Source organism: Somniosus microcephalus, chromosome 8, assembly GCF_052327205.1.
Source record: "Somniosus microcephalus isolate GS21.2 chromosome 8, FLI_Smic_1.0, whole genome shotgun sequence".
NCBI lineage: Eukaryota > Metazoa > Chordata > Chondrichthyes > Squaliformes > Somniosidae > Somniosus > Somniosus microcephalus.
In genome coordinates, this window is record NC_140994.1 from 34,764,154 (window position 1) to 34,791,414 (window position 27,261).

The 27,261-nt window shown below is 43.3% G+C and overlaps 2 protein-coding genes across 5 annotated transcripts in view; one reads left to right on the top strand and one right to left on the bottom strand.

The window, feature by feature from the left end:
- On the bottom strand, nt 1-27,074 carry LOC147113441 (thioredoxin-dependent peroxide reductase, mitochondrial-like). 3 transcript variants are annotated; one of them, XM_085994519.1, is made up of 7 exons: nt 27,006-27,074; nt 25,826-25,952; nt 24,179-24,320; nt 16,176-16,311; nt 15,587-15,690; nt 3,499-3,664; nt 1-509 (listed from the first exon to the last, which is right to left on the bottom strand). In XM_085994519.1, exons 1-7 carry the CDS (start codon nt 27,057-27,059, stop codon nt 456-458), a joined length of 783 nt encoding a protein of 260 aa, XP_085850645.1. In that variant the 5' UTR covers nt 27,060-27,074; the 3' UTR covers nt 1-455. The 3 variants fall into 3 exon arrangements, with proteins under 3 accessions (XP_085850645.1, XP_085850646.1, XP_085850647.1); XM_085994520.1 differs by lacking the exon at nt 27,006-27,074 and adding an exon at nt 26,936-26,974; XM_085994521.1 differs by lacking the exon at nt 27,006-27,074 and adding an exon at nt 26,614-26,750.
- Nucleotides 26,764-27,261, top strand: part of LOC147113442 (U6 snRNA-associated Sm-like protein LSm1) — a 34,176-nt gene continuing 33,678 nt past the window's right edge. The window contains exon 1 of one of the 2 annotated variants that reach the window (XM_085994522.1): nt 26,764-26,906. In XM_085994522.1, the coding sequence (XP_085850648.1) occupies nt 26,861-26,906 (46 nt within the window). In that variant the 5' untranslated portion in view covers nt 26,764-26,860. The remainder of the gene's footprint in view (nt 26,907-27,261) is intronic. The other variant, XM_085994523.1, reaches the window with a different exon arrangement.

Here is a 27,261-nt window from a genome sequence, read left to right on the forward strand (position 1 = left end):
TAAGCATTCATATCTTTATTTAGAAGCATATATGTGTATATACTTGATAACTATACATTTAAATGTAGCTGAAGTCATTATCATTTAAACAATCAATTTTAAACTTAACTTCTTTTTATAAGAAATCAATGCAGCAGAATTGCAATTCATTCACTAGTACACGGTTAACTACTACCTCAAATTTAGCTGGTCACGATATTTTGCTAGATCTGGTTCTTCAGGGTAAATAGCTTTTTAAACAATGAGTGAGCATTCAGTAGTACAGTATTCATCTTCACATGATAAACAAAATTCACTGGACAAAGATTTCAACTTTAGTATTTCAGGCCTACTGTGAACTTTAATCTGACATCCGACACTATTCTCTGGTAAATAAAACATCCACCTCTAAATACTTATTCTGAACAGTCCAAACTTTCAACTGGTACAAAAGTTATAGGTATGCAAATTAGATGTTACTGATTGACTTTTGCAAAGTACTCCTTGGAATCTTCAGGGGAAGGCTTGATCTGTAAAATAAATCATGAACAGAATGATTACACTTGTTGGCAAAACATGCTTCTCAAATAAAATAGTGTTATTGAGTAACTCTAGGAATGCTGCAGGGTGTAGCCCAAGCACGGGAAAGTTAGAAGTGCAGAACGTTCAAGTGATTTAGATATGTTTTGTGAATGATGACGTTTATAATATACAGAAGCTGTTATATTCTCCTGCATCAGTCTAGGAGTTAAAATTGCAATCTCATTTCTAGCCAAAAATCAGAAGAGTGAAAAAAGGGATATGGGGGGGGTGGGGGGAGGGAACTGAAAATGTACATGTAAATTAGTCAAACTAACAGCAGTGTGGTGCAGCATACTAGAGTGCCAACATGTGACATGTATAAAATAGCTTCAATGCCCCATTCCACACAGAGCTGCTAATGTCAGCCAAAATGCCTTGGTGAGGTGCCAAATAACTCCTCACAGGTGAGTGAAAATTGAGGAAGTAGCACCCAGGTTTAATTCCTTTATATTCCATCAAAGTTCTAAATACCTGTTCACCAGCTAAATGTGAGATTATGCTTAGAGTGGCACCCCTAGACCCGACTGTTATTTTTGCCTGTGTTTTTATGTGTAACCTCGTAGATTGAGCTTTAAAATGTCATGAACTACAGATTAGTGTTGCCAGGGCACATTATAAATAGAATTACATCGACTTTACAGCACAGAAACAGGCCAGTCAGTCTATGCCGGTGTTTATGCTCCACATGATGAACTTTTATAAAACACTGGTTCGGCCTCAACTGGAGTATTGTGTCCAATTCTGGGCAACACACTTTAGGAAGGATGTGAAGGCCTTAGAGAGAGTGCAGAAAAGATTTACAAGAATGATTCCAGGGATAAGGGACTTCAGTTACATGGACAGACTAGAGAAACTGGGGTTGTTCTCCATAGAGTAGAGAAGGTTGAGAGGAGATTTGATAGAGGTGTTCAAAATCATGAGGGGTCTAGACAGGGTAGATAGAGAGAAACGGTTTCCATTGGCGGAAGGGTCGCAAACCAGAGGACACAGATTCAAGGTGACTGGCAGAAGAACCAAAGGCGACATGAGGGAAAACTTTTTTACGCAGCGAGTGGTTAGGATCTGGAATGCACTGCCTGAAAAGGGTGGTGGAAGCAGACTCAATCGTGGCTTTCAAAAGGGAGTTGGATAAGTACCTGAGGGAAAAAAAATTGCAGGGCTATGGGGAAAGGGCGGGGGAGTGGATCTAGCTGAAGTGCTCTTGCAGAGAGCCGGCATGGGCGCGACAGGCCGAATGGCCTCCTTCTGTGCTGTAACCATTCTATGATTCTGAGCCTCCTCCTCCCACCCTACTTCATCTAACTCTACTTTGTTTAAGATGAAACACCATACAGCAAATGATCAGTCTTAGTAAAATTTAGAAGTCTCCTGTCATTTTATAACACCAACACTCAAACATCGAGGCTAACTGAGACAAAATATACAGTCTTTGTAAGAAAATGTCTCGTGTCTGTCATGATCGTCTATGTCGTGACCACCAAGAGTGTCAGCTTTCTTGCTTCTCATCTAGTAAGTAGTTTTAAGTTTGTTTTTCTGCTTTCAACTGGTCGTTCACAAGCCATATGATATAAAAACTATTTCCCCAATTTCAATCTTTTTCTCAATATTTTAATCCAATCACTTTGTATTAAAAAATGTCCGTAAGCTGACAGTTCCTCGCCCAAACCACTTTAGGTCCCTAAAATTAGATTTAACAAAAGCATTAAAAGGAAGAATCACAAATTTATCCAGAAACTTGGCTCCAACAGTTTTGCTTCCTTCCCCCCTTCTATAAGCAATACACACACGTCAACACACAACTGATCATTTTAGATTTCGGATACACCCTCCCCAACAAACAAAAGACATTTGTATTAAATGGTGTCCGCTCCCAGCCCAATTCCCAGCAGGCACCATGTTTTATTTTTAAGCAAAGCAGCTTCCCGAAACCATGTGTTCACTCCTCGGCCACTCCCAAAGATGATCAGGAGCCGTGTATGGGGGAATTGTTCATCTGCATTCAGACTTTAATTTAAAGTAGCATGCCCAAAAAAGACTATTCGGTCTGCTTTTGCCATGATCCACACATTCAAAATTTGTCAATGCTTTTTCCATCGTCTAGAACTCTTCCCCCTGAAGTCTCCCAATGCAAGTGTAACTGCTGCAGGACATGGGGGAAGACGTGACGTGTTGCAGGAACAAACAGAAGAGGGGGAAAAAAAAGAGGGAAGTGAAAAGGAATTAGAGAAAAACAGTAGAGAGAGGAAAAGGAAAGTTAAGGAATAGAGGGCAAGGAAGAGTAATATGCACAGCAGTCGGTGATGAGTAAACTCCTGATTATTTATTTCAGCATAGGATTAACAAAATACTGTTGTGGGGCAATGGAGGAAAAAAAGGAAGAGGTGGGAGAGAGTCTCTTGGGGTCTTACTTGAGTGGATGCAAATATACAAAAATTGGGCTGGAGGAGAGTTAAAGAAAGAGTTCCCCTCTCTTTTGAGTGGGAGACAAGAAAGAGCATTTATAGTGGGTTATGGAGAGAAGCTGTTGAGGGGGAAATGGATAAATAGAGATCGAGAGATAAGCCATATTTACTGGGGAGTGGGATGCTGTGTGAAGAGAGGGAGACAACCGGATTGTAGAGGGAGCGCATCTTTGGTTCTGCTGGAGGCAGGAAGGACAGTTGATGTCAGAGCTTAGCGGGCTCATGTTAAAAGACACCACATCTTCCTACTCACTTATGACAGGAAATCTGTTAGTATGAATTTAAAAGGCTTGAAATATATGCAGACATTTGAAGTGACAACAGGAAAGTATAGATTCTGTAACTGATGCAAAATGTATTTTATGTTTGAATTACTTTACAACAGAATTGGTGTGGTTTAGTTTCCACAATTAAAAAAAAACATGCAACACTAAATCATCAAGTTGCTAAATGGAGTAACTGCAATTTTACATACCGTTGGAGAGTCAGGGGTCCAATTGGCTGGGCAAACCTCTCCATGTGTTTCCACAAACTGGAAGGCCTTAACCAAGCGCAGAGTCTCTGAAACACTGCGACCTACTGGCAGATCATTGATGCCCATGTGCTTGATAACTCCGTTACTATCAATGATGAAAAGGCCTCTAGTAAAATTAGACATTTTAAAGTGAGAAAATTAGACAATACAATTTTGTAAATTACACTGTAAGCATTAATCAATCATATTTCACTTTATGATGCGAAGAGCTGAAACAGTTACAGTCAAGTGTATTTAAACTGAAACAAAAAAACACAACAGTTAAAAATATGCCTGAAAAGTTTCCAGTAGTGGGGGAAAGGCATGAATGTTCAAAACGGAGGAGTAAGAAGGTGGTGCACAGTGTTGGCACATGGTTGTTTCATTTCCGAATCTGGAGTTCAAGCCTTGCTCAAACTGATTAAATGAAATCTTCTTCTACATCTGCTTTACGTGTCGGAAGTGAAATGAGTGGGTGGTCTTATTCGAGAAGAAAACTGCCTGTAATTTAGTACAAATGGAGAAAAAGCTGGCAACTTTAGGTCACAGAATGACTGATATAAGAAATGGAAAGTTACAGTCGTGCAGTTGAAGATGTTTAAGGTTACTGGTTGAGCCTTAAAGCAGAAGCAGCTTTACTCTGCAACTGGCCAGCTTAAATGTTGACACACGGAAGCATTCCACGTTCCCTCTTTGCATGAAGGATAAAGAGCTTGATAAACAGTCTTAATTATGTATTTGCGTCACATATATACCGCAGACACACAGGATATGGCAACACGGAGAGGAACCGATGACAATAACCATTGGTTACTTCAGTAATAAGCTTTTAATAAATGTGTAGAAATCACCCCATTTACATTGTGAATGGTAAATACAGACGCCAGGCTGACTTTAAAAGCACATCAGTATTTCTAATCAGGCACTAGGAGACCTTGTGGTCAAGGGGAAACCTATGGCCTGTGAGTTTCACTTTTTTTAATGTCCTTATTTGCCACTGGTCCCCTTTTGAGGTCAACAGAAAGAGGTGCTCGTTTTTCTGCTTCTGCAGCCTTTACTCTCAGGACCCACAGCCATTAATTCATAGAATCGTAGAGCACAGAAGGAGGACATTCAGCCCATCGTGCCTGTGCCAGCTCTTTGAAAGAGCTATCCAATTAGTCCCACTCCGCTGCTCTTTAACCATAGCCTTGCAAGTTTTTCCTTTTCAAGTATATATTCAATTCCATTTCGAAAGGTACTATTGAATCTAATTCCACCACCCTTTCATGCAGTGCATTCTAGATCACAACAACTCACTACATAAACAAACTCTCATCTCCCCTCTGGTTCTTTTGCCAATTATCTTAAATCTGTGTCCTCTGGTTGCTGACCCTCCTGCCGTGGAAACTGTTTCCCCCTATCTGGTCTATCAAAACCCATCATAATTCAGGAGCTGTTCTAAGCCTTCAAAAACTCTGGAGTCTAAATGGCTTCAGATGTAGCACATCTGAGACTTGGCTGCATCCATCCTTATTTCTGGAACCGAGGTGTATCTCTCAATTTACCCTCTCTGCCCTAAAACTTTGTATAATGACATCTGCACCTGAAGACCACTCTTGCTAGGAAAACTTGTCTCATCCTCCACAGCCTTTTTCTTTGGCGAATTGACCCTCTATTTCCCATCTCTGTTGTACTGTTGCAATAAGTGAGTCTGTTCAGCCAATCTCAGTGAAACACTGGCCACAGTTTTACAAACCTTGATGGATCGCGGCAGGCGATGTCGGTGGAAGGTCCCGACCCCGTTGTTGTCTCCATCCCAGCCTCTGAAATGAATTTCCCTAGATTGGGCTTGCTAAGCCTACCCAGCATGTTTGCTGGCCAATTAGAGGAAGCGGGTCTGGTGAAGTCATTTGATGACACATTATCAGCCGGTTTCCTTAAAGGGACCATGGCCAACTTTATTTTGACATTTGTTCTGTCAGTGTTCTACAGCATTGAGGTGCTGCAAACACTGACAAGCACTGCACCCAGGCTCTCCCATGACTCCCTCCATATGCTTATGGAGGGAGTCACAGCACACAGGGAGGTCCTCTTCCCTTCCCATGGGTGGAAGAGACCTCCCCAGGAGATCAACACAGCCTGGTTGCAAATTGCAGAGGAGGGCACAAGCAGGGATGTGGTCAGGAGTTCCTGGTTGCAGTGGCGCCAACCTTTCAATGATCTCAGTAGATCACGAAATGTTACTGCAATGCCACACTCAACCTCATCCTGCTGTGCCACTCATCACATCCCCATCACTCTGCCTTCCCTACCCTACTCCTGCACATCTTTACTCACACCAACTTATCCTGCACCTCCACCCATCCCTCTCTATTGACATTATCACTTCCCCATCTCACTAGCCACCCCTCACACTCACCCTCTCCTACTGCAAGCATACCAACTAACAACACACAAGGGTAGGCACTTGAGAGGTTTAGCCAATGTTCATGTGAAGTTTCTGTTAATGTGTTGTCATGGAGGGCAATCTATATTTTCAACACTACATTTTATTGGACAGATCTGTGCACACCTTGAGAAGTGTCTTACTGAGTTCCAGTGAATGTTGAGACATAACTCTCCCCACCCATTATAGTGATGAGTGTGAAAGGAATGGCTTGAACATTATAGGGATGCTTTACGGTGCTGGTGCGGGATGGTGTCAACCTGGCGCATCATGTGGCAGCCAAGGTGTACAGCGTCAACTGAAGTAAATCTGGCCATGGTGATGCCATCGCTGGCCTCCCGGGCAGCTATGTTGTCAGGGGTTGAAGCCCGGTGTACTGTGCAGCATCAGGTGATGGCAGAGAAGGTTGGTGATGTTGGTGTGCCTGGTGATGTTGGTGTTGGGGCTGATCGTGGAAGGATTCAGATGACCACGGTGTGATTTTGTCAAGGGCACCGATGTTGCTGGAATAGATGGCAGCTGCAGGTGAGATGTCAGAAGCGATCTGTCAATGGTGAGAGGGGTTGTTCCAATGAGGTGGCACTGGACATACAGTTGGCTCTAAACACTTGCAAGTTAAAGAAATCTCTATATGTCTTACAAACGCAGTAACCAACAGTTTCTGAGCTCTGAAACTGAACAGCTGCAACATGGCATCCTTTATACCACTTCTGCAGCCGTCAGTTTATCCGATAAATTAAAGCAGACTCAACTCACGACAGGGTGAGCTGGCGTGTTCCCCGAGCAGTGGGTAACCCATGGGGGAGCACGTAAAATTGCAAGGTAGGCTCAAAATAGCATTAAATTGGCAGTTAACAAGCCATTTAATGATATAAATTGTCTCCCCCACCGCTTGGTGTCGGGTCAGTTCTGCGCAAACAGGCCCGACACCTGGGAGGCTCGCGTGGAAACAGGTTGACAGCGGGTTTGCTATTTTGACAGCAGACCTGCCTCCAAACCTACCCTGAGGGCTGGCAAAATCCAGCCCTTAAGAGCAGTAGTGACTGAGTGCTGCATGGTCGGTGAACGTGAAAGGCACTATATAAATGCAAGGTGTTTCTTCACCACTGCTCCACTGAAAATAGACACCAGGCATTAATACCAAGGTAAACTAAATTAAAATAGAAAACAGAGAGTAGGGATCGAAAACAGAGAGTAGGGATAGATGGGTCATTTTCAGATTGACAGGCTGTAACTAGTGGGGTGCCCCAAGGATCAGTGCTTGGGCCTCAGCTATTTACAATCTATATTAATGACTTCGAAGAAGGGACCAAGTGCAATGTATCCAAGTTTGCTGATGATACAAAGCTAGGTGGAAAAGTAAGATGTGAGGGCACAAAGGGGGAGAAATTCAGTAGGTTGCGCCACCCGTTAGCACCTTAAGAGGGCGCTAAGTGGGTCACAAACCAACTGGCGCCCGGGCGCGGCACTGCCCACGCCTCCCGCTAAATTCCGCGGGATGTTAGTGGTGGCGCTAACCGTTAGTGCTGCGCCGCTGCAGTCATCGCTGTGCGCAGCGCCCCGCTGATGCCCCGGCCGCGATATTTGGCAGCGCCCGATTTACCGCCGGACGCTATGTCCGACGGGTTCAGGGGGGCCTACCTGCGGCCGGGGAGGCACAAATTAGACGAGGTGCGGGGCGGCCATTTTTGTTGTTGGCCGCCCGCCAGCACCTGCCTGCGCTCCCGTCCCCGGCCTCCTGAACCCCCCCCCCCCCACAACGGAGTGCCGGCTGCGCTCCAAGAGCCCGGCACTTCTCTTCGGTGCCGGGCTCTTTTGCCTGCACTCCCGATCCTCGGGGGCCCAGCTGGGCCCCACATCGCATTGCACAAGGCCCCTCCCCTTCAAGAAGGGGAGGAAGGCCTGCAATACCGCAGCGCGACGTGCCGCAGCGTGTGGCACGTTGCGCCACGATATTCACTCGCAGCGCCCCAAGAGGGATGCGGGGCGCCTCCAGTAGCGCCGTGCTTCCCTTTGGGGCGCAACAACTCAATTTCCGATGCGGGGGCGCGAATGTTTCCGGGGCGCTACTTTTAGTGCCCTGGCAAGGCTGGCGCCCCAAATGGGGCTATACTCAATTTCTCCCCCAAAGTGCCTGCAAAGTGATATAGAAAGATTTAGTGAGTGGGCAATAAGGTGGCAGATGGAGTATAATGTGGGGAAATGTGAGGTTATTCACTTTGGTAGGAAGAATAGCAATGGTGAGAAACTATTAAATGTTGGTGTTCAGAGAGATTTAGGTGTCCCAGTACAAGAAACACAGAGCGTTAGCATGCAAGTACAGCCAGCAATTAGGAAGGCAAATGGCATGTTGGCCTTTATTGCTAGAGGGTTGGAGTATAAGAGTAAGGAAGTCTTGCTACAATTGTACAGGGCTCTGGCGAGACCACACCTGGAGTACTGGGCACAGTTTTGGTCTCCTTATTTAAGGAAGGGCATACTTGCCTTAGAGGCGGTGCAACAAAGGTTCACTAGATTGATTCCTGGGATGAGAGGATTGTCCTAAGAGGAAAGATTGAGCCTATACTCTCTGGCGTTTAGAAGAATGAGAGTTGATCTTATTGAAACATATAAGATTCTGAGGGGAATTGACCGGGTAGATGTGGAGAGATTGTTTCCCCTAGCTGGAGAGTCTAGAACTAAAGGGCATAGTCTCAGGATAAGGGGTCGGCCCTTTAAGACTGAGATGAGGAGGAATTTCTTCACTCAGAGGGTTGTGAATCTTTGGAATTTTCTACGCCAAAGGGATGTGAAGGCTCAGTCGTTGAAGCAGTTTTAGGGTAAAAGAGGCTGGATATTTCACCTACCTCAAGGGAGCAAAACCATAATGTGCAAAAGTGAGAATTGCACCTTTGAATTCCAGGTAGGAGCAAAACACGAACAGAAAATGGTGTAAATTTTTGGCAGCCCAGAAATAAGTGTCAATTAAAAGTTTTTACCAATTTTCTCAAATTTCTAATGCAGTTTGTCGCTAGCATTTGTTGTAACAATTTACAGAGAGTGGCGCGGAGGTGGGAGAAAAGACTGCACACCAGCTGGAGTCAAATGCTTCTGTCTCAGACCTAGCAAATAATTACATTTTGGCTCTAGAACCCTGCAAGCAAATAAATTTACAAATTCTAAATCTGCCAAACTCTAATTTACACATAGTAGGTGGGAGAAAGAATGAACAAAAGAAAACACTTTGATTTATATAGTGTCTTTTACATCCTCAGAAAATCCCAATGCCCTTGCAGCCAACGGATTACTTTTGAAGTGTAATCATCGTTATTCGGAAGGCACTACAAATAGCAAATGAGTAAGTGATTAGGTGATCTGTTTCTGATGATGTTGGTTGAGGGAAGAAAGCCATATGATCTTTTATGTCCATCTGAACTGGCAGACCTAACATATCATCCAAAAGACAGTACCTCCAACAATGCAGCACTCCCTCAGTACTGCAATGAAGAAAGCAAAAGCTAGATACAGGAAACTCTTATTTATCCGGCACCGACGTGGTGCCGGTTGATCAAAAAGTCCGGATTACAGAGAGGTATATTTACTAAGGTACGAGAGCCCCGTACATGGCCACAGGAGCAGGAGCCCCGGTTACATGGCACTTGTGCAGGAGTCCCGGTTACACGGCCGCAGATCCAGGAGTCCCTGTTGCATGGCCACAGGTGCAGGAACCCCGGTTACACGGCCACAGATCCAGGAACCCCGGTTATACGGCCACTAATATACAGTAAAACTTACCTGAACCTACTCCTGAGTTTTGCCGGTTAAGAGAGATTTCCGGATATTGAGGTGCCGGTTAAAAGAGAGTTTCCTGTATTTGTAACAGAGGATACTGCCCAAATTCACAGAATGCAAACTGGATGATTGGAATAACATTGAGCTAAGCAACCCCAAAGTACTACTTAAATTTGTAAAAAGCATAAGACATAAGAACATAAGAACATAAGAAATAGGAGCAGGAGTAGGCCAATCGGCCCCTCGAGCCTGCTCCACCATTCAATAAGATCATGGCTGATCTGATCCTAACCTCAAATCTTCTATCACTCTGCATCCACCCGAACCCATGTGATCTCCCGGGAGAGGCGAAAAACCAGATAAAGACCCAATGGCCAATTTGGGAGAAAAAAATCTGGGAAATTCCTCTCCGACCCATCTAGGCGATCGAAATTCTTCCAGGAGATCACTCTGTCCCTATATTTTCTACAGTACTTACCTTCTGTAAAGGCGATCTCCACCCCAGCCAGGAACAGGAATAAAACCATCTCCTGAAATCTAACAGAATTAGAACACAGTAGGAGCAGAACAAGGCTACACGGCCCCTGGGCCCGCTCCACTACCCACAGGGCCATGACCATTCCGAACCCAGACTCATGTCCAATTTCCTGCCCGCTCCCCGTAACCCTTTATTCCCTTTACTTCTAGGAAACTATCTATTTCTGTTTTAAATTTATTTAATGATGTAGCTTCCACAGCTTTCTGGGGCAGCAAATTCCACAAACCTACCACCCTCTGAGTGAAGAAGTTTCTCCTCATCTCAGTTTTGAATGAGCAGCCCCTTATTTTAAGATTATGCCCCCTAGTTCTAGTTTCACCCATCATTGGGAACATCCTCACCGCATCCACCCGATCAAGCCCCTTCACAATCTTATATGTTTCAATAAGATCGCCTCTCATTCTTCTGAACTCCAATGAGTAGAGTCCCAATCTACTCAGCCTCTCCTCATATGACCACCCCCTCATCCCCGGGATTAACCGAGTGAACCTTCTTTGTACTGACTCGAGAGCAAGTATGTCTTTTCTTAAGTATGGACACCAAAACTGTATGCAGTATTCCAGGTGCGGCCTCACCAATACCTTGTACAACTGCAGCAATACCTCCCTGTTTTTATATTCCAACCCCCTAGCAATAAAAGCCAACATTCCATTGGCCTTCTTGATCACTTGCTGCACCTGCATACTAACTTTTTGAGTTTCGTGCACCAGGACCCCCAGATCCCTTTGTACTACAGTACTTTCCAGTTTCTTGCCATTAAGATAATAACTTGCTCTATGATTTTTCCTGCCAAAGTGCATAACCTCACACTTTCCAGTATTGTATTCCATCTGCCAAATCTCTGCCCACTTACTTAGCCTGTCTATGTCCCTTTGCAGGTTTTTTATGTCCTCCTCACTCACTACTTTCCGTCCCATCTTTGTATCATCTGCAAACTTTGATATGTTACACTCGGTCCCCTCCTCCAAATCGTTAATGTAGATTGTAAAGAGTTGGGGACCCAGCACTGACCCCTGCGGAACACCACTAGTTACTGGTTGCCAATCTGAGAACGAACCATTTATCCCAACTCTCTGCTTTCTGTTAGAGAGCCAATCCTCCACCCATGCCAGAATATTACCCCCAATCCCGTGATTTTTTATCTTGAGCAATAATCTTTTGTGTGGCACCTTGTCAAATGCCTTTTGGAAGTCTAAATACACTACGTCCACTGGTTCCCCTTTATCCACCCTGTATGTTACTTCCTCAAAAAACTCAAGCAAATTTGTTAAACATGACTTCCCCTTCATGAAACCATGCTGAGTTTGCCCTATTAAATTATGTTTATCCAAATGTCCCGTTACTGTCTCCTTAATAATGGACTCTAACATTTTACCAACCACAGATGTTAGGCTAACAGGTCTATAGTTTCCAGCCTTCTGCCTACTACCCTTTTTAAATAATGGTGTTACATTAGCAGTTTTCCAATCTGCCAGGACCTTTGCTGAGTCCAGTGAGTTTTGGAAAATTATTACCAATGCATCCACAATCCCTACCGCTACTTCCCTCAAGACCCTGGGATGCAAGCCATCAGGTCCAGGGGATTTATCCGCCTTGAGTCCCATTATTTTACCAAGTACCACTTCCTTAGTGATTTTAATTGTATTTAGTTCCTCCCCCCCTAGAGCCCCCTGTTTGTCCAGTGTTGGGATATTCTTAGTGTCCTCTACTGTAAAGACTGATACAAAATAATTGTTCAGTGTTTTTGCCATCTCCATGTTTCCCACCATTAATTTCCCGGTCTCATCCTCTAAGGGACCAACATTTACTTTAGCCACCCTTTTTCTTTTTATATAACTATAGAAACTTTTACTGTCTGTTTTTATATTTTTTGCTAATTTACTTTCATAATCTATCTTCCCTTTCTTAATCAATCTTTTTGTTATTTTTTGCTGTCTTTTAAAGACTTCCCAATCTTCCATCCTCCCACTAGATTTGGCTACCTTATATGCCCTTGTTTTTAGTCGGATACTATCCTTAATTACTTTACTTAGCCACGGATGGCTATCTTTTCTTTTACACCCTTTTTTCCTCAGTGGAATATATTTTTCTTGGAAGTTGTAAAATAACTCCTTAAATGTACACCACTGGTCATGTACCGTCTTACCCTTTAATCTATTTTCCCAGTCCACTCTAATTAATTCCGCTCTCATACCTTCATAGTCTCCTTTATTCAAGCTCAGCACGCTTGTTTGAGATCCAACCTTCTCACCCTCTAATTGAATATGGAACTCAACCATGTTATGGTCACTCATTCCAAGGGGATCCTTTACTAGGACATTTTAAATTAATCCTGTCTCATTACACAGGACCAAATCTAAGGTTGCTTGCCCCCTGGTCGGTTCAGTTACATACTGCTCAAGAAACCCATCCCTAATACACTCAATGAACTCTTCCTCAAGGCTGCTCTGCCCAATTTGATTTGTCCAGTTAATATGATAATTAAAATCCCCCATAATTATAGCTGTTCCCTTATTACAAGCCTCAACTATTTCCTGATTAATACTCCGTCCAACAGAGTTGCAACTGTTCGGAGGCCTATAGACTACACCCACTAGTGTTTTTTTCCCCTTATTATTCCTTACCTCCACCCAAACTGTTTCACTATCCTGCTCCTTTGACCCAATATCATTTCTCTGTATTATAGTGATTCCTTCCTTTATTAACATAGCCACCCCACCTCCTCTCCCTTCCTGCCTGTCCTTCCTGATTGTTAAATAACCTGGTATGTTTAATTCCCAGTCATGGTCACCCTGCAGCCATGTTTCTGTAATGGCCACAAGATCATACCCATATGTCATTATTTGTGCCGTTAACTCATTCATTTTGTTACGAATGCTACGTGCATTCAGATAAAGAACTTTCAAATATGTTTTGTAACACTTAGTTCCTGTTTTTTCCCTTTTTAGTACTTTACTTTTTACTCCATACCTTCTGTCCCTTCCTGACACATTCTGTTTTTTAATTCCCCCACTGCTACCTAAGTCTATGACCTTCTCTGTTGTCATTTCTATGATTTGCTCTCTAGAAACCTCCCCCCCACTAATTAGTTTAAAGCCCTCTCTACAGCCCTAGTTATATGATTCGCCAGGACTCTAGTCCCAGCACTGGCCAAGTGGAGTCCGTCCCAACAGAACAGCTCCCTCCTGTCCCAGTACTGGTGCCAGTGTCCCAAGAAGCAAAACCCATTTCTCCCACACCAGTCTTTGAGCCACGCATTTAACTCTTTAATTTTATTTATCCTAGCCAAATTCGCTCGTGGCTCAGGTAATAACCCAGAGATTATTACCCTTGAGGTTCTGTTTTTTAATTTGACCCCTAGCTGCTCATACTCCTTTAACAGAACCGTCTTCCTTGTCCTATCTACGTCGTTTGTACCAACATGGACCACGACAACTGGATCCTCCCCCTCCCACTGCAAGTTTCTTTCCAGCCCAGAAGACAGTATACTTTTTAAAATTAGTATCCAAGCATCCTATCTGATCGCTTGAGAATACAGCATTGAAGGATGTCATTACTTTTTAATCCATATGCAGGGTAACTGATTTAAGGTGACTGAATAAATCAAATTTCATTTTTATCACATGGCACTTGGTGAGGCGGGGTGGAGGGGGGGGCGGTGATGGTATTCTGCAATTCAATTTATTTATCATTATGGCCACTGGGGATATGCTGACAAAAGAAGTCAAATTCCATTTTTATTTTATGGAACTACAGGATTTTTATTGGTGTTTTGGGAAATGCATTCCACAATTGCATCCACGTCACCATTAAAAACTGTAATCCAGTGTCCTTGTCTACACATTTCACAATGTATAAACGTGCCCTCGATCCTAACCTGGATCTAATTAGTGTTTTTATGAAGGGGAAGTCATGTTTGACAAATTTGCTCGAATTCTTTGAGGATGTAACAAACAGGGTGGATAAAGGGGAACCAGTGGATGTGGTGTATTTGGACTTCCAAAAGGCATTTGACAAGGTTCCACACAAAAGATTACCGATCAAGATAAGAAATCACGGGATTGGGGGTAATATACTGGCATGGGTGGAAGATTGGCTATCCAACAGAAAACAAAGAGTTGGGATAAATGGTTCATTCTCGGGCTGGCAATCAGTAACTAGTGGTGTTCCGCAGGGGTCAGTGCTGGGACCCCAACTCTTTACAATCTATATTAACGATTTGGAGGAAGGGACCGAGTGCAACATATCCAAGTTTGCCGACGATACAAAGATGGGAGGGAAAGCAGTGAGTGAGGAGGACGTAAAAAACCTGCAAAAGGACATAGACAGGCTAAGTGAGTGGGCAGAGATTTGGCAGATGCAATATAATGTTGGAAAGTGTGAGGTTATGCACTTTGGCAGAAAAAAATCAAAGAGCAAGTTATTATCTAAATGGAGAGAAACTGCAAAGTGCTACAGTACAAAGGGATCTGGGGGTCCTGGTGCATGAAACACAAAAAGTTAGTATGCAGGTGCAGCAGGTGATCAGGAAGGCCAATGGAATCTTGGCTTTTATTGCGAGGGGGATGGAGTATTAAAAACAAGGAAGTCATGCTGCAGTTATACAGGGTATTGGTGAGGCCACACCTGGAATACTGCGTGCAGTTTTGGTTTCCATATTTAAGAAAAGATATACTTGCTCTCGAGGCGGTTCAGAGAAGGTTCACTCGGTTGATTCCGGAGATGAGGGGGTTGACGTATGAGGAAAGGTTGAGTAAGTTGGGACTCTACTCATTGGAGTTCAGAAGAATGAGAGGCAATCTTATCGAAACATATAAGATTGTGAGGGGGCTTGATCGGGTGGATGCGGTGAGGATGTTTCCACTGATGGGTGAGACTAAAACTAGGGGGCATAATCTAAGAATAAGGGGCTGCCCTTTCAAAACGGAGATGAGGAGAAACTTCTTCACTCAGAGGGTAGTAAATCTATGGAATTTGCTACCCCAGAGAGCTGCGGAAGCTGCAACATTAAATAAATTTAAAATGGAGATAAGACAGTTTCCTAGCAGATAAGGGAATTAGGGGTTACGGGGAGAGGGCAGGGAAGTGGACGCGAGTCTAGATTCGGATCAGCCATGATCCTATTGAATGGCGGAGCAGGCCCGAGGGGCCGTATGGCCTACTCCTGCTCCTACTTCTTATGTTCTTATGTAGTGTAACATAATTACACTCCCACTGAGGAGGACAAGACTGAAGTTGGAGCTCTATTTCAGTTCTGCCTAACCTGCTGCGCTGCATGAGCCACCCCTTCCTTATAACACAGCACCTCTTACCTCAGAGCAATACCAGGGTTTTCCAGTAGCACTCCGTAATCCCGGGAGATCTGCTTTGTTAAATCAGACAACAGTGGTATATTCATGTGCCCGAGACCCCCACTCTGGAACGAAAGAATGAACACAGGAAAATTACCCAAAGACAGAAATCAATTAAAAGATTTTACAGATAAAAGAAAAAGGATTCCCAGAGGTTGAAATGTAATTTTTAAAAACCTTCTACAAAGTAGAAATAATATTTTGAGAACTTCTGATTATTTCTGTACCCACTTTCAACAATCAAAGAATAGATATGCAAAATCTCCCCTCCAAAAATGGTTACTCATGCACAAAGTCATGTTCTATGGATCTTAACTTCTTTTAGTCACAATCTAAAATATTCTTGTTTTGTCATTATGGTTTGATAAAACACTCCTTAATTTTCAACACTGAAAAACAAATTTTGTATTCTGAAGGTTTAAAACAGCAATAATTGGTTGGCAGTTACCTTCTTCAAATACTCAATTTTAATAATACTGAAATTCCAAAGTTCCTAAAAGGCAAATAGAAAAGGTTTTTTTAAAAAAAAGCTTCATGCTGGTTTCCATACCTTTTTTGGAGTGTTGATCCAGGCAAGGTGGGAGAAATGAGAGTCTACAGAAACGCCAATTACTTCACAGTTTACATCATGGAACTCATTTGCTTTGTCACTAAATGCAATGATCTCAGTCGGACAAACAAAGGTACTGGAAAAGGAATAAACTTTTTATTAAAAAAACTGATTCATAAGATCACACAACCTGTTTTTAAACTAATAATAACCAGAACTGCAAAAAGATAAAACCTGATTAAAAGATAATCCATCAGCGGCTTGCGTTCTAGCAAATATTTAAAATGGTTGAAACACAAATATATACACACAAACCTGTTTGCTGCAGCGTAGAAGATAAAATCAACAGGCTAGGTCCCTCATTTTAAAACGGTATATAAAACGGACTTTAAAAACAGAGATCTTTGTCCACATCTTTATGCATGTAACAAAATATAGTATTGGGAGAGAAGGAAAGAGGGGAATCGTGAGGGGAAAATGGGGAGAGGGACTGAAAACTACCCAGATATTTTAAACAAGTCCCCAAATGATCTTTAGAAACTAGCAGGTGGGCACCTTCCAGCATTTTCATGTTCAATTTTAGGGATTTAAAATCACTCGTTTGCGTCCATTAACCTTAAAGTGTCAAGCACATTTAGTATAGCATTTCATTTGTACCCTTTAGAAACATTAATGCACCAATATTAATAGAACGACTCTCACATTTTGGAGTTGTTGCTTTACCCCAGAACAAAGTAACGCTGTTCAAATCTTGACTCCAGAGGCGGTTGAAAGGGAGTTATTTAGTAAACTGGGTTCACCAATCTAAAAGCTGTTTGAAAGCACACATGTAGAGTTCTCAGCAGGTTCATCTTCAAAAGTATCCCAGCGTTTGATGGGAGAAAAGTCTGTGTGATGGTTCAAGTGTGAATAATAATTCAGAAAAAAGCAAAAGATCAGAAAGCGCTGTAACATGACCAGCATTCCAGAAGCTGCCTGATGTAGCTATCTGATTATTTTTAATTTAGTAATCCCAAATGTTGCAAAACAGATACGGAGTTGAAGCTAGGAGCAAATTCCTGAGTGTGTAATAAGCCAGAAACTCTCAATATCTGAAATATTGGCCTGGATTTTCCGGGGCCTGTGACCACATACGCTGCAAGTGCCTCGCAAGTTCCAGGTTTACATGCGTGCTTCCGCATCCTCGGAAAATGGGCATTTGCTGGCAGAGAGTTGCCCAACTCTTGCTCAGCGAATGCCATTGAAGCTCGTACACCTGGTAAAAGCAGGTACAGGGCTTTCTTTTACCAGCGTAAGGGTGAAAATAAATGTGAAAATAATTTTTTTATTTTTGACCCCTTGAAAATGTTTACTTTTTTTTTTAATCAATTTTTTGTTTTAAATGTTTAATTCCATTGTATTTTAATTAATTTTAAACATGTAATGATTTTTTTTATTTCAGTGCTGTTAAAATGTGTTGTTGGGTGATTCTTATTAAGCTTATGGGGATTCCGTACATAAATGGAACCCCCCATAAGTATAATGGGAATCGCCTTTCTGATTGGTTGGGCCGGCCCACGTGATCCCAGGGACACTCGTGAACCACATGCGCCCCTGGGATACGCGGGCCTTTACGCAGGCGTACGTATAGCGGCCCAGGAGCGCGAGTCTCCATGGATCCAGGACCATCAGGTAGGTGCGTAGTTTTCTGCAGTTCAGAGGCATCCACCCGCGGGAAGCCTTCAACCGCAAATTCAGGCCCATTGTGTTTAAATATTTTAATTTTTCACAAATATAAAATCCTTTATTTTTCAGTTGCTACACTGTATAAAGCACAGCCGTGGTACACACCAGAAACCAAAACAACAGTGCTTCAATCTTGACTCTGACCAACAAGTATGGGATACTTGTTACCTGTGGGGATGATAACAAGGACTGCAGGATGGATGTGCAACCTGACCATGGCGCAGGAGTGTAGGGGGAGTGAAAAGGAATGTGGTAGTGGTAGGAGACAGTATAGTCAGGGGGATAGATACGGTTTTCTGCAGCTGCGACCGGGAGTTCCAAAGGTTGTGTTGCCTGCCTGGTGCCAGGGTAAAGGATGTCTCTTCGCGGCTGGAGAAGAACTTGGAGGGGGAGGATCCAGATGTCATGGTCCATGTAGGAACCAATGACAATGACATAGGTAGAACTAGGAATGAGGTTCTGCTGAGAGTTTGAGGAGCTAGGGTCGAAATCAAAACGCAGAACCTCACAGGTAATAATCTCTGGAGGAATTAAAGGAAATTAGTATTAGTAAAAAAAAAAGTGCTGGAGAAATTAATGGGACTGAAAGCTGATAAATCCCCAGGACCTGATAATCTGCATCCCAGAGTACTAAAACAAGTAGCCATGGAAATAGTGGATGCATTGGTTGTCATCTTCCAAAATTCTATAGATTAAGGAACAGTTCCGGCAGATTGGAGGGTGGCAAATGTAACCCCACTATTTAAAAAAGGGAGAGATAAAACCGGGAACTACAGACTAACATCAGTAGTAGGGAAAATGCTAGAGTCTATTATAAAGGATGTGATAACAGGACACTTAGAAAATATCAACGGGATTAGACCAAGTCAACATGGATTTATGAAAGGGAAATCGTGTTTGACAAACCTACTGGAGTTTTTTGAGGATGTAACTGGTAGAATAGATAAGGGAGAACCAGTGGATGTGGTGTATTTGGATTTTCAGAAGGCCTTTGATAAAGTCCCACATAAGAGGTTAGTGTGCAAAGTTAAAGCACATGGGATTGGGGGTAATATACTGGCATGGATTGAAAATTGGTTAACAGACAGGAAACAGAGAGTAGGAATAAATGGGTCTTTTTTGGGGTGGCAGGTGGTGACTAGTGGGGTACCGCAGGGATCAGTGCTTGGGCCCCAGCTATTCACAATATATATCAATGATGATTTGGATGAGGGAACCAAATGTAATATTTCCAAGTTTGCTGACAACACAAAACTAGGTGGGATTGTGAGTTGTGAGGAGGATGCAGAGGCTTCAAGACGATTTAGACAAGTTGAGTGAGTGGGCAAATACATGACAGATGCAGTATAACGTGGATAAATGTGAAGTTATCCACTTCAGTAGGAAAAACAGAAAGGCAGAGTATTATTTAAATGGTGATAGATTGGGAAATGCTGATGTACAAAGGGACCTGGGTGTCCTTGTACACCAGTCACTGAAAGCAAACATGCAGGTGCAGCAAGCAGTTAGGAAGGCAAATGATATGTTGGCCTTTATTGCAAGAGGATTTCAGTACAGGAGCAAGGATGTCTTACTACAGTTGTACAGGGCCTTGGTGAGACCACACCTGGAGTACTGTGTGCAGTTTTGGTCTCCTTACCTAAGAAATGATATACTTGCCATAGAGGGAGTGCAGCAAAGGTTCACCAGACTGATTCCTGGGATGGCAGGACTGTCGTATGTGGAGAGAATGGTTCGACTAGAGTTTAGAAGAATGAGAGGGGATCTCATTGAAATGTATAAAATTCTGACAGGGCTAGGCAGACTAGATGCAGGGAGGATGTTCCCCCTGGCTGGGAGGTCTAGAACGAGGGGTCACAGTCTCAGGATACAGGGTAGGATATTTAAGACTGAGATGAGGAGAAATTTCTTCACTCAGAGGGTGGTGAACCTGTGGAATTCTCTACCACGGAAGGCTGTGGAGGCCAAGTCACTGAATATATTTAAGGAGATAGATATAGGCCTAGAAATTCGGTGGGGTTAGCGCCCAATTAGAGGCGTTAGAGGGCCTTGCGCCGGAATTATAGCCGCGATCGAAATTGCGTTGGGCCCCACCATCGGCGTCAGCCGGTAGCGCTGCGCCGGCACCGATGATGTCATCGGTGTGCGCAGCGTCCCGGTTGCCGTGGTAACGCGGCCGGACGCCCAAATTCAGTTGCGGCCGCCTCGCCCATGGCAGCCGCAACCAACGATTGTTCAACGGGATGTTGCAGCACGTAGCGCCGGCGCATTAAGGTGGAGCGGCGGCCGGCCGCTTTCCCGGCGGCCGCCTGCCCGCACCTCCCTCCCCGGACTCCTCCACCACCCCCCCGCGGCACTGATGTGTGTGGCCCGCGAGCCCGGCACTTCTCCGAGGTGCCGGGCACATTTGTCGGGCGAATCGACCAGTCAGCGGTCGGCTGCAGGCAGCTCCTCCTTAACAGAAGGAGGAGGCCTGCAGTACCCCAGCCTGCCGCACCGCATCGGGTGCCGCAGCGGGGGATTAGCGCCGCAAACTTGCATTCAGCGCCCATAGCGAGGCGCTGAAACCCTCCATTAGCGCCCGCAGCCGTCTGGGCGCGGGGCAGCTGAATTTTTGGCGGGCGCAGCGGCAATTATCGCGGGCGCAAAATTTCGGGCGCAAAAGCCCTGGCGGAGGCAAACCTAATTTCTAGGCCATAGAGTTCTAGACACAAAAGGCAACACGCGGTATGGGGAGAGAGCAGGAATATGGTATTAAGATAGAGGATCAGCCATGATCATATTGAATGGTGGAGCAGGCTCGAAGGGCCGAATGGCCTACTCCTGTTTTTCTATGTTTCTATCTGTGTTTCTACCTGAGCCACGCGCAAATTGGCGTAGGGACAAACAGATTAGAAGGTTAAATGAGTGGCTCAAAGTGTGGTGGGGGAGGCAGGGGTTTCAATTCATGGGGCACTGGCACCAGTACTGGAGAAAGAGGGAGCTGTTCCGTGAGAATGGCCTCCACTTAAACCGGGGTTGGGGCCAGTGTCCTGGCAAATCGACTAACTAGGGCAGTAGATAGGGCTTTAAACTAATGAAGGGTTGGGGGGGGGGGGGGCTGGTGAGAGGATTCAGGAAAGGGTAAATTCAAAAGCAGTGTCAAGGCTGTAGAGCAGAGTAGTGATCTGGGTAAAGATAAGCAGAGTGGGTCAGGAAGGGACAGAAAGATTACAAAGGTAATACGGCATTAGTGCCTAAAGTGACATCAGGGAAAAATACAAAAAAGTTGAAGCTAAAGGTACTATATATGATTGCACGAAGCATTTGCTATTTTAGATCTAGTACTGTGCAGTGAGACAGGGTTAATTAATAACCTTGTAGTAAAGGAGCCTCTGGGGAGCAGTGATCATAATATGATAGAATTTTTTGTTGAGTTTGACAGTGATTTAGTAAAGTCCGAAACTAGGGTCCTAAACCTGAACAAAGCAAACTACGTAGGTATGAGGCGCGGTTGGCTAAGGTAGGTTGGGAAACTAGATTAAAAGATATGACAGTAGAAAAGCAATGGCAAACATTTAAAGAAATTGTTCATAATTCGCAACAAATATACATTCCCTAAAAGAATAAAAACACCACGGGAAAAATGGTCCAACCGTAGCTAATAAGAGAAATTAAAGATAGTATTAGATTAAAGGAAGAGGCTTATAATGTTGCCAAAAAAAGTAGTAAGCCTGAGGATTGGGAGGATTTTAGAATTCAGCAGAGGACAAGAAATTGTTACAGAAAGGGAAAATAGAATGAGAGTAAACTAGCGAGAGAAATAAAAACAGACTGTAAAAGCTTCTATAGGTATGTAAAAAGGAAAAGATTAGCAAAAGTAAACGTGGGTCTCTTACAGGCTGACACAGGAGAAATTATAATGAGGAATAAGGAAATGGCAAAGAAATTAAACAAATACTTTGTGTCTAGACGACGCAAAAAGCCTCCTGGAAATAGTGGAGAACCAAGGGTCTAGCAAGAATGAGGAATTGAAAGAAATTAGTATTAGTAAAAACATAGTACTGGAGAAATTAATGGGACTGAAAGCTGATAAAACCCCTGGATCTGATGGCCTACTTCCTATGGTTTTAAAAGAGTTGGCTATAGAGATAGTGGTTGTCATTGGTTGTCATCTTCCAAAATTCCACAGATTCTAGAACGGTTCCTGCGGTTTGGAAGGCAGCAAATGTAACCCCACTATTTAAGAAAGGAGGGAAGAGAGAAAACAGGGAACTACAGACCAGTTAGCTTGACATCAGTAGTAGGGAAAATGCTAGAACCTATTATTAAGGAGGTGGTAACAGGGCACTTGGAAAATAATAGGATTGGGCAGAGTCAACATGGATTTATGAAAGGGAAATCATGCCCGTCGAATCTGTTAAGAGTTTTTTGAGGTTCTAACTAGCAGTATAGATAAGGAGGAACCCGTGGACGTGGTGTATTTGGATTTTCAGAAGGCATTCAATAAGATGCCACACAAGAGGTTATTAAACAAAATTGGGGCTCATGGGATTGGGGGTAATATACTAGCATGGACTGAGGATTGGTTAACAGATAGAAAACAGAGAGTAGGAATAAACAGGTCATTTTTGGGTTGGCAGGCTATAACTAGCGGAGTACCGCAAGGATCAGTGCTTGGGCCTCAGCTATTCTCAATCTATATCAATGATATGGATGAGGGGACCAAATGTAATATATCCAAGTTTGCTGATGATACAAAGCTAGGTGGGAATGTAAGTTGTGAGGAGGATGCAAAGAGGCTTCACAGGGCTATAGACAGGCTAAGTGAGTGGGCAAGAACATGGCAAATGGAATATAATGTGGAGAAATGTGAAGTTATCTACTTTGGTAGGAAAAATAGAAAAACAGAGTATTGTTTAAATGGTGAGATTGGGAAATGTTGGTGTTCAGAGGGACCTGGATGTCCTTGTACACAAATCACTGAAAGTTAACATGCAGGTACAGCAAGCAATTAGGAAAGCAAATGGTATGTTGGCCTTTATTACAAGAGGATTTGAGTATAAGAGTAAAGACGTCTTACTGCAATTATATAGGGCCTTGGTGAGATCACACCTGGAGTACTGTGTAGAGTTTTGGTCTCCTTACCTAAGGAAGGATATACTTGCCATAGAGGGAGTGCAACAAAGGTTCACCAGACTGATTCCTGGGATGGGGTACTGTCCTATGAGGAGAGATTGAGTAGTCAAGGCCTATATTCTCTAGAGTTTAGAAGAATGAGGTGATCTCATTGATACATGCAAAATTCTTACAGGGCTTGACAGGGTAGATGCAAAGGAGGATGTTTCCCCTGGCTGGGGAATCTAGAACCAGGGGGCCACAATCTCAGAATAAAGGGTCGGACATTTAGGACTGAGATGAGGCAACATTTCTTCACTCAAGAGTGTGGTGAATCTTTGGAAACTTCTACCCCAGAGGGCTGTGGAGGCTCAGTCGTTGAGTATATTCAAGACAGGGATCGATAGATTTTTGGATATTCAGCGAATCAAGGGGTATGGGGATAGTGCAAGAAAGTGGAGTTAAGGTCGAAGATCAGCCATGATCTTATTGAAAGGCCTACTCCTGCTCCTATTTCTTATGTTCTAATCCCCACAAGACTACAGATATAAGCAAGGGAATCTGAAATATTATTTTAAAGCACATTTGTAGTGCCTACAAAAGGAGCTATGTATTATTGTCCACAGGGTGGGGATTCAGTATGAGAGAAAGCAAAGTTAAAGGTCAGAGCAGAAAGTGAGAGAAACAGAAGTAAAAAGCAGAAGAAGAAAATAACAGCAATAGCACAAAAAAATCTATATACAAGTTAATACAGTCGATGGAACCTAACCCACAGGATAGAGTAATAATCAAGATACGGGAGCACAACAGAAGCATTTGTTCCCTACAAGATGTACTCCACCCATCACTTGGTTAATATTTTCAAAGCTGATAACAGGACTTAAGATGTGCAGGGCCTTCTCCTTCTGCTTAACTCTGAGCAGCACAGGATAATTTCTAAACTGAATTTTTTTTTTTACTTTTCTCAGAAAATACTTGCAACAAAATACCGTTTGTATACATTAAAATTCAGTATTAGAGTATGTTCTTGCAACAGTTATCAAAAGGGGAATTTTGAAAGCTGCACAGGGCACTGGATATTAAGAAGTAATTTGTGTGAAATTTGGCAAAGAAAAAAAGTTATGAATTTTTTCCTCTTACATCCAAGCCTTAAGCAAAATGCACACGCCAAGATTACTTACAAATCCAGAGGGTAGAAGAAAATGACCAGATATTTTCCCTTGTAGTCATCCAAGCTGATCTCTTTGAACTCACCATTGACCACAGCAGTGCCCTTGAAAAATGGAGCAGGTTGGGTAACAGCAGAAGCAAAGTTTGAATAAGCTGAAAGGAAAAGTACAAATGCCAATTATTATCCATTAGAGTCTACGCTCCTTTTGTACTAGTCCCACAACCACACGCAAAAAACATTTTAATGAATATTCATTTTTCTTCAATCTACACAATGGATATTTTTAACTGGATACATAGAAACTCCAAGTTACATTCTCAGTAGCAATATTAAAATAAGATTGTTAGAAAAAAATACTAACCATAAGATCAGAGGGTAAGCACTCTAAACAGATAGCCTTAACAAAATATAATTAATATTTTACAAATTGTACTGGAATTTTTTTTTAATGGAATGGTAGTAAAATCCGAAACATATGGAGCATAAAATATGTTTTGCACATTTTAAATATTATGCTATACCCACAAACTAGATCCTGTTCATTCAGGAAGTGGCCATTTTGCAATTAGATTGGAATCCCATTAGTAATACCATTTAATTAGATCAATAAGAGTCTCTAGTGACAAATCAGAAACAATATTTCAATAGTGAAAATTCCCTTTATGGCAGAATGGCAAAAGGATTAAAAGAAAACCTAAAGGTGCATCATAGTAAGTTGTTCACTGGTGCTGCAGTTATACTTCACACTGGTGAGAATAGTGTAAGCAAGCTGGTCTAAGTTGTGCTGCCCTGTCTGTACAAATTGAAAAAATGCGCAGCTGAGCACATGTTCTTAAAAGCACACTCAAGAGCCCTGGTTGCTAGCTAGTGAAAATTTTAAAGTCAGTAAAAAAAGACGACTGTAAAACTAAAGCAAGATTTGTTTTCACATTTAGATTTCAGAACAGAAGAGGGATCTGCAGTCATAGTTGATAAATTGCAAAGTACACGTAAGGCCACTTAGAAGGCAAATAGAGTTTGTATTGCTAGGACAGTACAATATAAATCTAAGGATACTATAGTTAAGCTATATACATCTGCACTTGGAAGTATTGTGTTCAGTTTTGATTCCCACATACATCAGGAGATTGAGATGCTGGAGAAGGTAGAGAGGAGGGCAACCAAAATGATACCCAGATTTAGGGTACTTAGTTATGAAGGCTCAAGAACGATTACTATTTTATTAAAGAGCAGGCTTTTCTGAGATATGATTGAGGTTTTAAAATGATGAAGGAAATAGATTCTGACCAGTTGAATAGGTTATTTGAAAATGGATAGGGACCAAAGAAATTAGGGCATATGTATAAAATACATGGGCAAAGAGCTAGATTAGATGTTAAAAGGTCTTTTCAAATTATAAAAAATAAACTGTGGGGTAGCTGACAATAGAAAGACTTGAGTTACCATGGTCTCCTGCAGCTTGATTGCCTTATAGGGTCAGAGAAGAATTTCCCAGAGTTTTTCCTAAATTGGCCAGTTTTTTCTCTTGACTTGTTTCTTCTAGTTAAGTGCAGTAGGGTGGATCTGGATCTTTGGTGTTTGTGGCTGCATCATGCCTGGACATGGCAAGCTCTTTGAAAATTCTTACTTGTAAAACGCAATTTCCCACCGCACTTACTTGTGCTAAAGCTGAGTTTATGATTTGTGAAAGAGCTTGAAATCCGACAGTTCGCTGCATTTTTCTGAACGCAGTGCGCTCGGAGAGCTGCAGAAACTCCCCTGGTGTTTAAACATGCTCGGTAAAGCTGCAAATACAAGCAGAAGAGACAAATAAATCACTCCAACTGAAAGAAAGAACGCTGAGTCGCATCTTAATCGGACGATTGTTAACCTGGTTCCCAAGCAGATGAATTTCAACGCGTTAAACTGATTTAAAACCCCACCGCTCTGAAATCATTTAACCCGCAAAAGCGTTTGGAAGGAACAACCTTGACCTTCCAACAACTCTGTTGCAGAGACGATTACTTAACAGACCTGCCATTCTGATTTAAAATACTGTGACCTATCCTTATGCTCCTCGGTGAAAAACGGAGCCACCGCTACACCTGACTGGAGAAGTTTTGGGGGGGGGGGGGGGGGAATATGTCTCGCTAATCATAAACCAGTCACCCCCGACATATGTTGACAACACCGTAAGATCATTTCTTTAAAAACCAATGAAAGGTTAACTGAAAGCTGCAGCATGGGTTGGACAGCAATGTCCTTCTGGAGTGGAGTTTAATTCTGACAGGTAAAAACTGTCCCAGAGCCTAAACAGCCGCGGGAATATTTATTTTAAACGCTAGCGTGTCCCCGGTTCTGATTAAAAGTGCCATTCTTTCCACCACCACCCTCCTCCCAACCGCACAACGCAGCCACTTTCCGGCGGTAACGAGAAGACAATAAAAACCGCCATCGCCGCCTCACCCGAGCCGCCGCCATCTTACTGCACACCAGAGGCCCGCCTCCCGGCAAGGATCAGTTTTAAAAAAATATTTAAAAAATGAGACTTCAATTTTCCACAACAACAAACGCAACTGCGACCAAGAAACTAAATATAGACGGGCGCGAGGAATAATCGGTCGAAGGATCCGCCTCCGTCTTGCCAGAAGTGACGGGCCCCCGGCGCTGACGCCACTTCCCGGCTTCGACCCAATGGTTGAGTTGGACCAAGATGAACTACATGCCCGGCACGGCCAGCCTGATAGAAGACATTGACAGTAAGGCATTGTATTTACACCGCTCTTACTCTGCCGGCCCGATGCATTCTCATGGCCCCCAGCTGTAAGGTTTACATCACCCAGCATTGGTCGCCTCACCTCACCCCCCCCCCCGAGCCATTCGACTGGGTGCACTGTCTGGTCAAGATGCATCCTCGCTTTCAGCTGTGGCTCAGTGGGTAGTACTCTCTCGCTTCTGAGTCCAGAAGGTTGTGGGTTCAAGACCGGAGCACAATAATCTAGGCTGACGCTCCAGTGCAGCGCTGAGGGGGTGCCGCGCTGTCGGGGGCGCGTCTTTCAGATGAGATGTTAAAACCGAGGGCCCGTCTGCCCTCTCAGGTGGACGTAAAAGATC

Excerpts from the sequence above, each read along its gene's own strand:
- LOC147113441 (XM_085994519.1), bottom strand. The coding sequence starts at position 27,059 with ATGCATCTTGACCAGACAGTGCACCCAGTCGAATGGCTCGGGGGGGGG. Across the intron at positions 24,321-25,825 it reads TAAACTCAGCTTTAGCACAA|CTTATTCAAACTTTGCTTCT; the intron begins GTAAGTGCGGTG and ends TTTTCCTTTCAG. Across the intron at positions 15,691-16,175 it reads GGATCAACACTCCAAAAAAG|AGTGGGGGTCTCGGGCACAT; the intron begins GTATGGAAACCA and ends CTTTCGTTCCAG.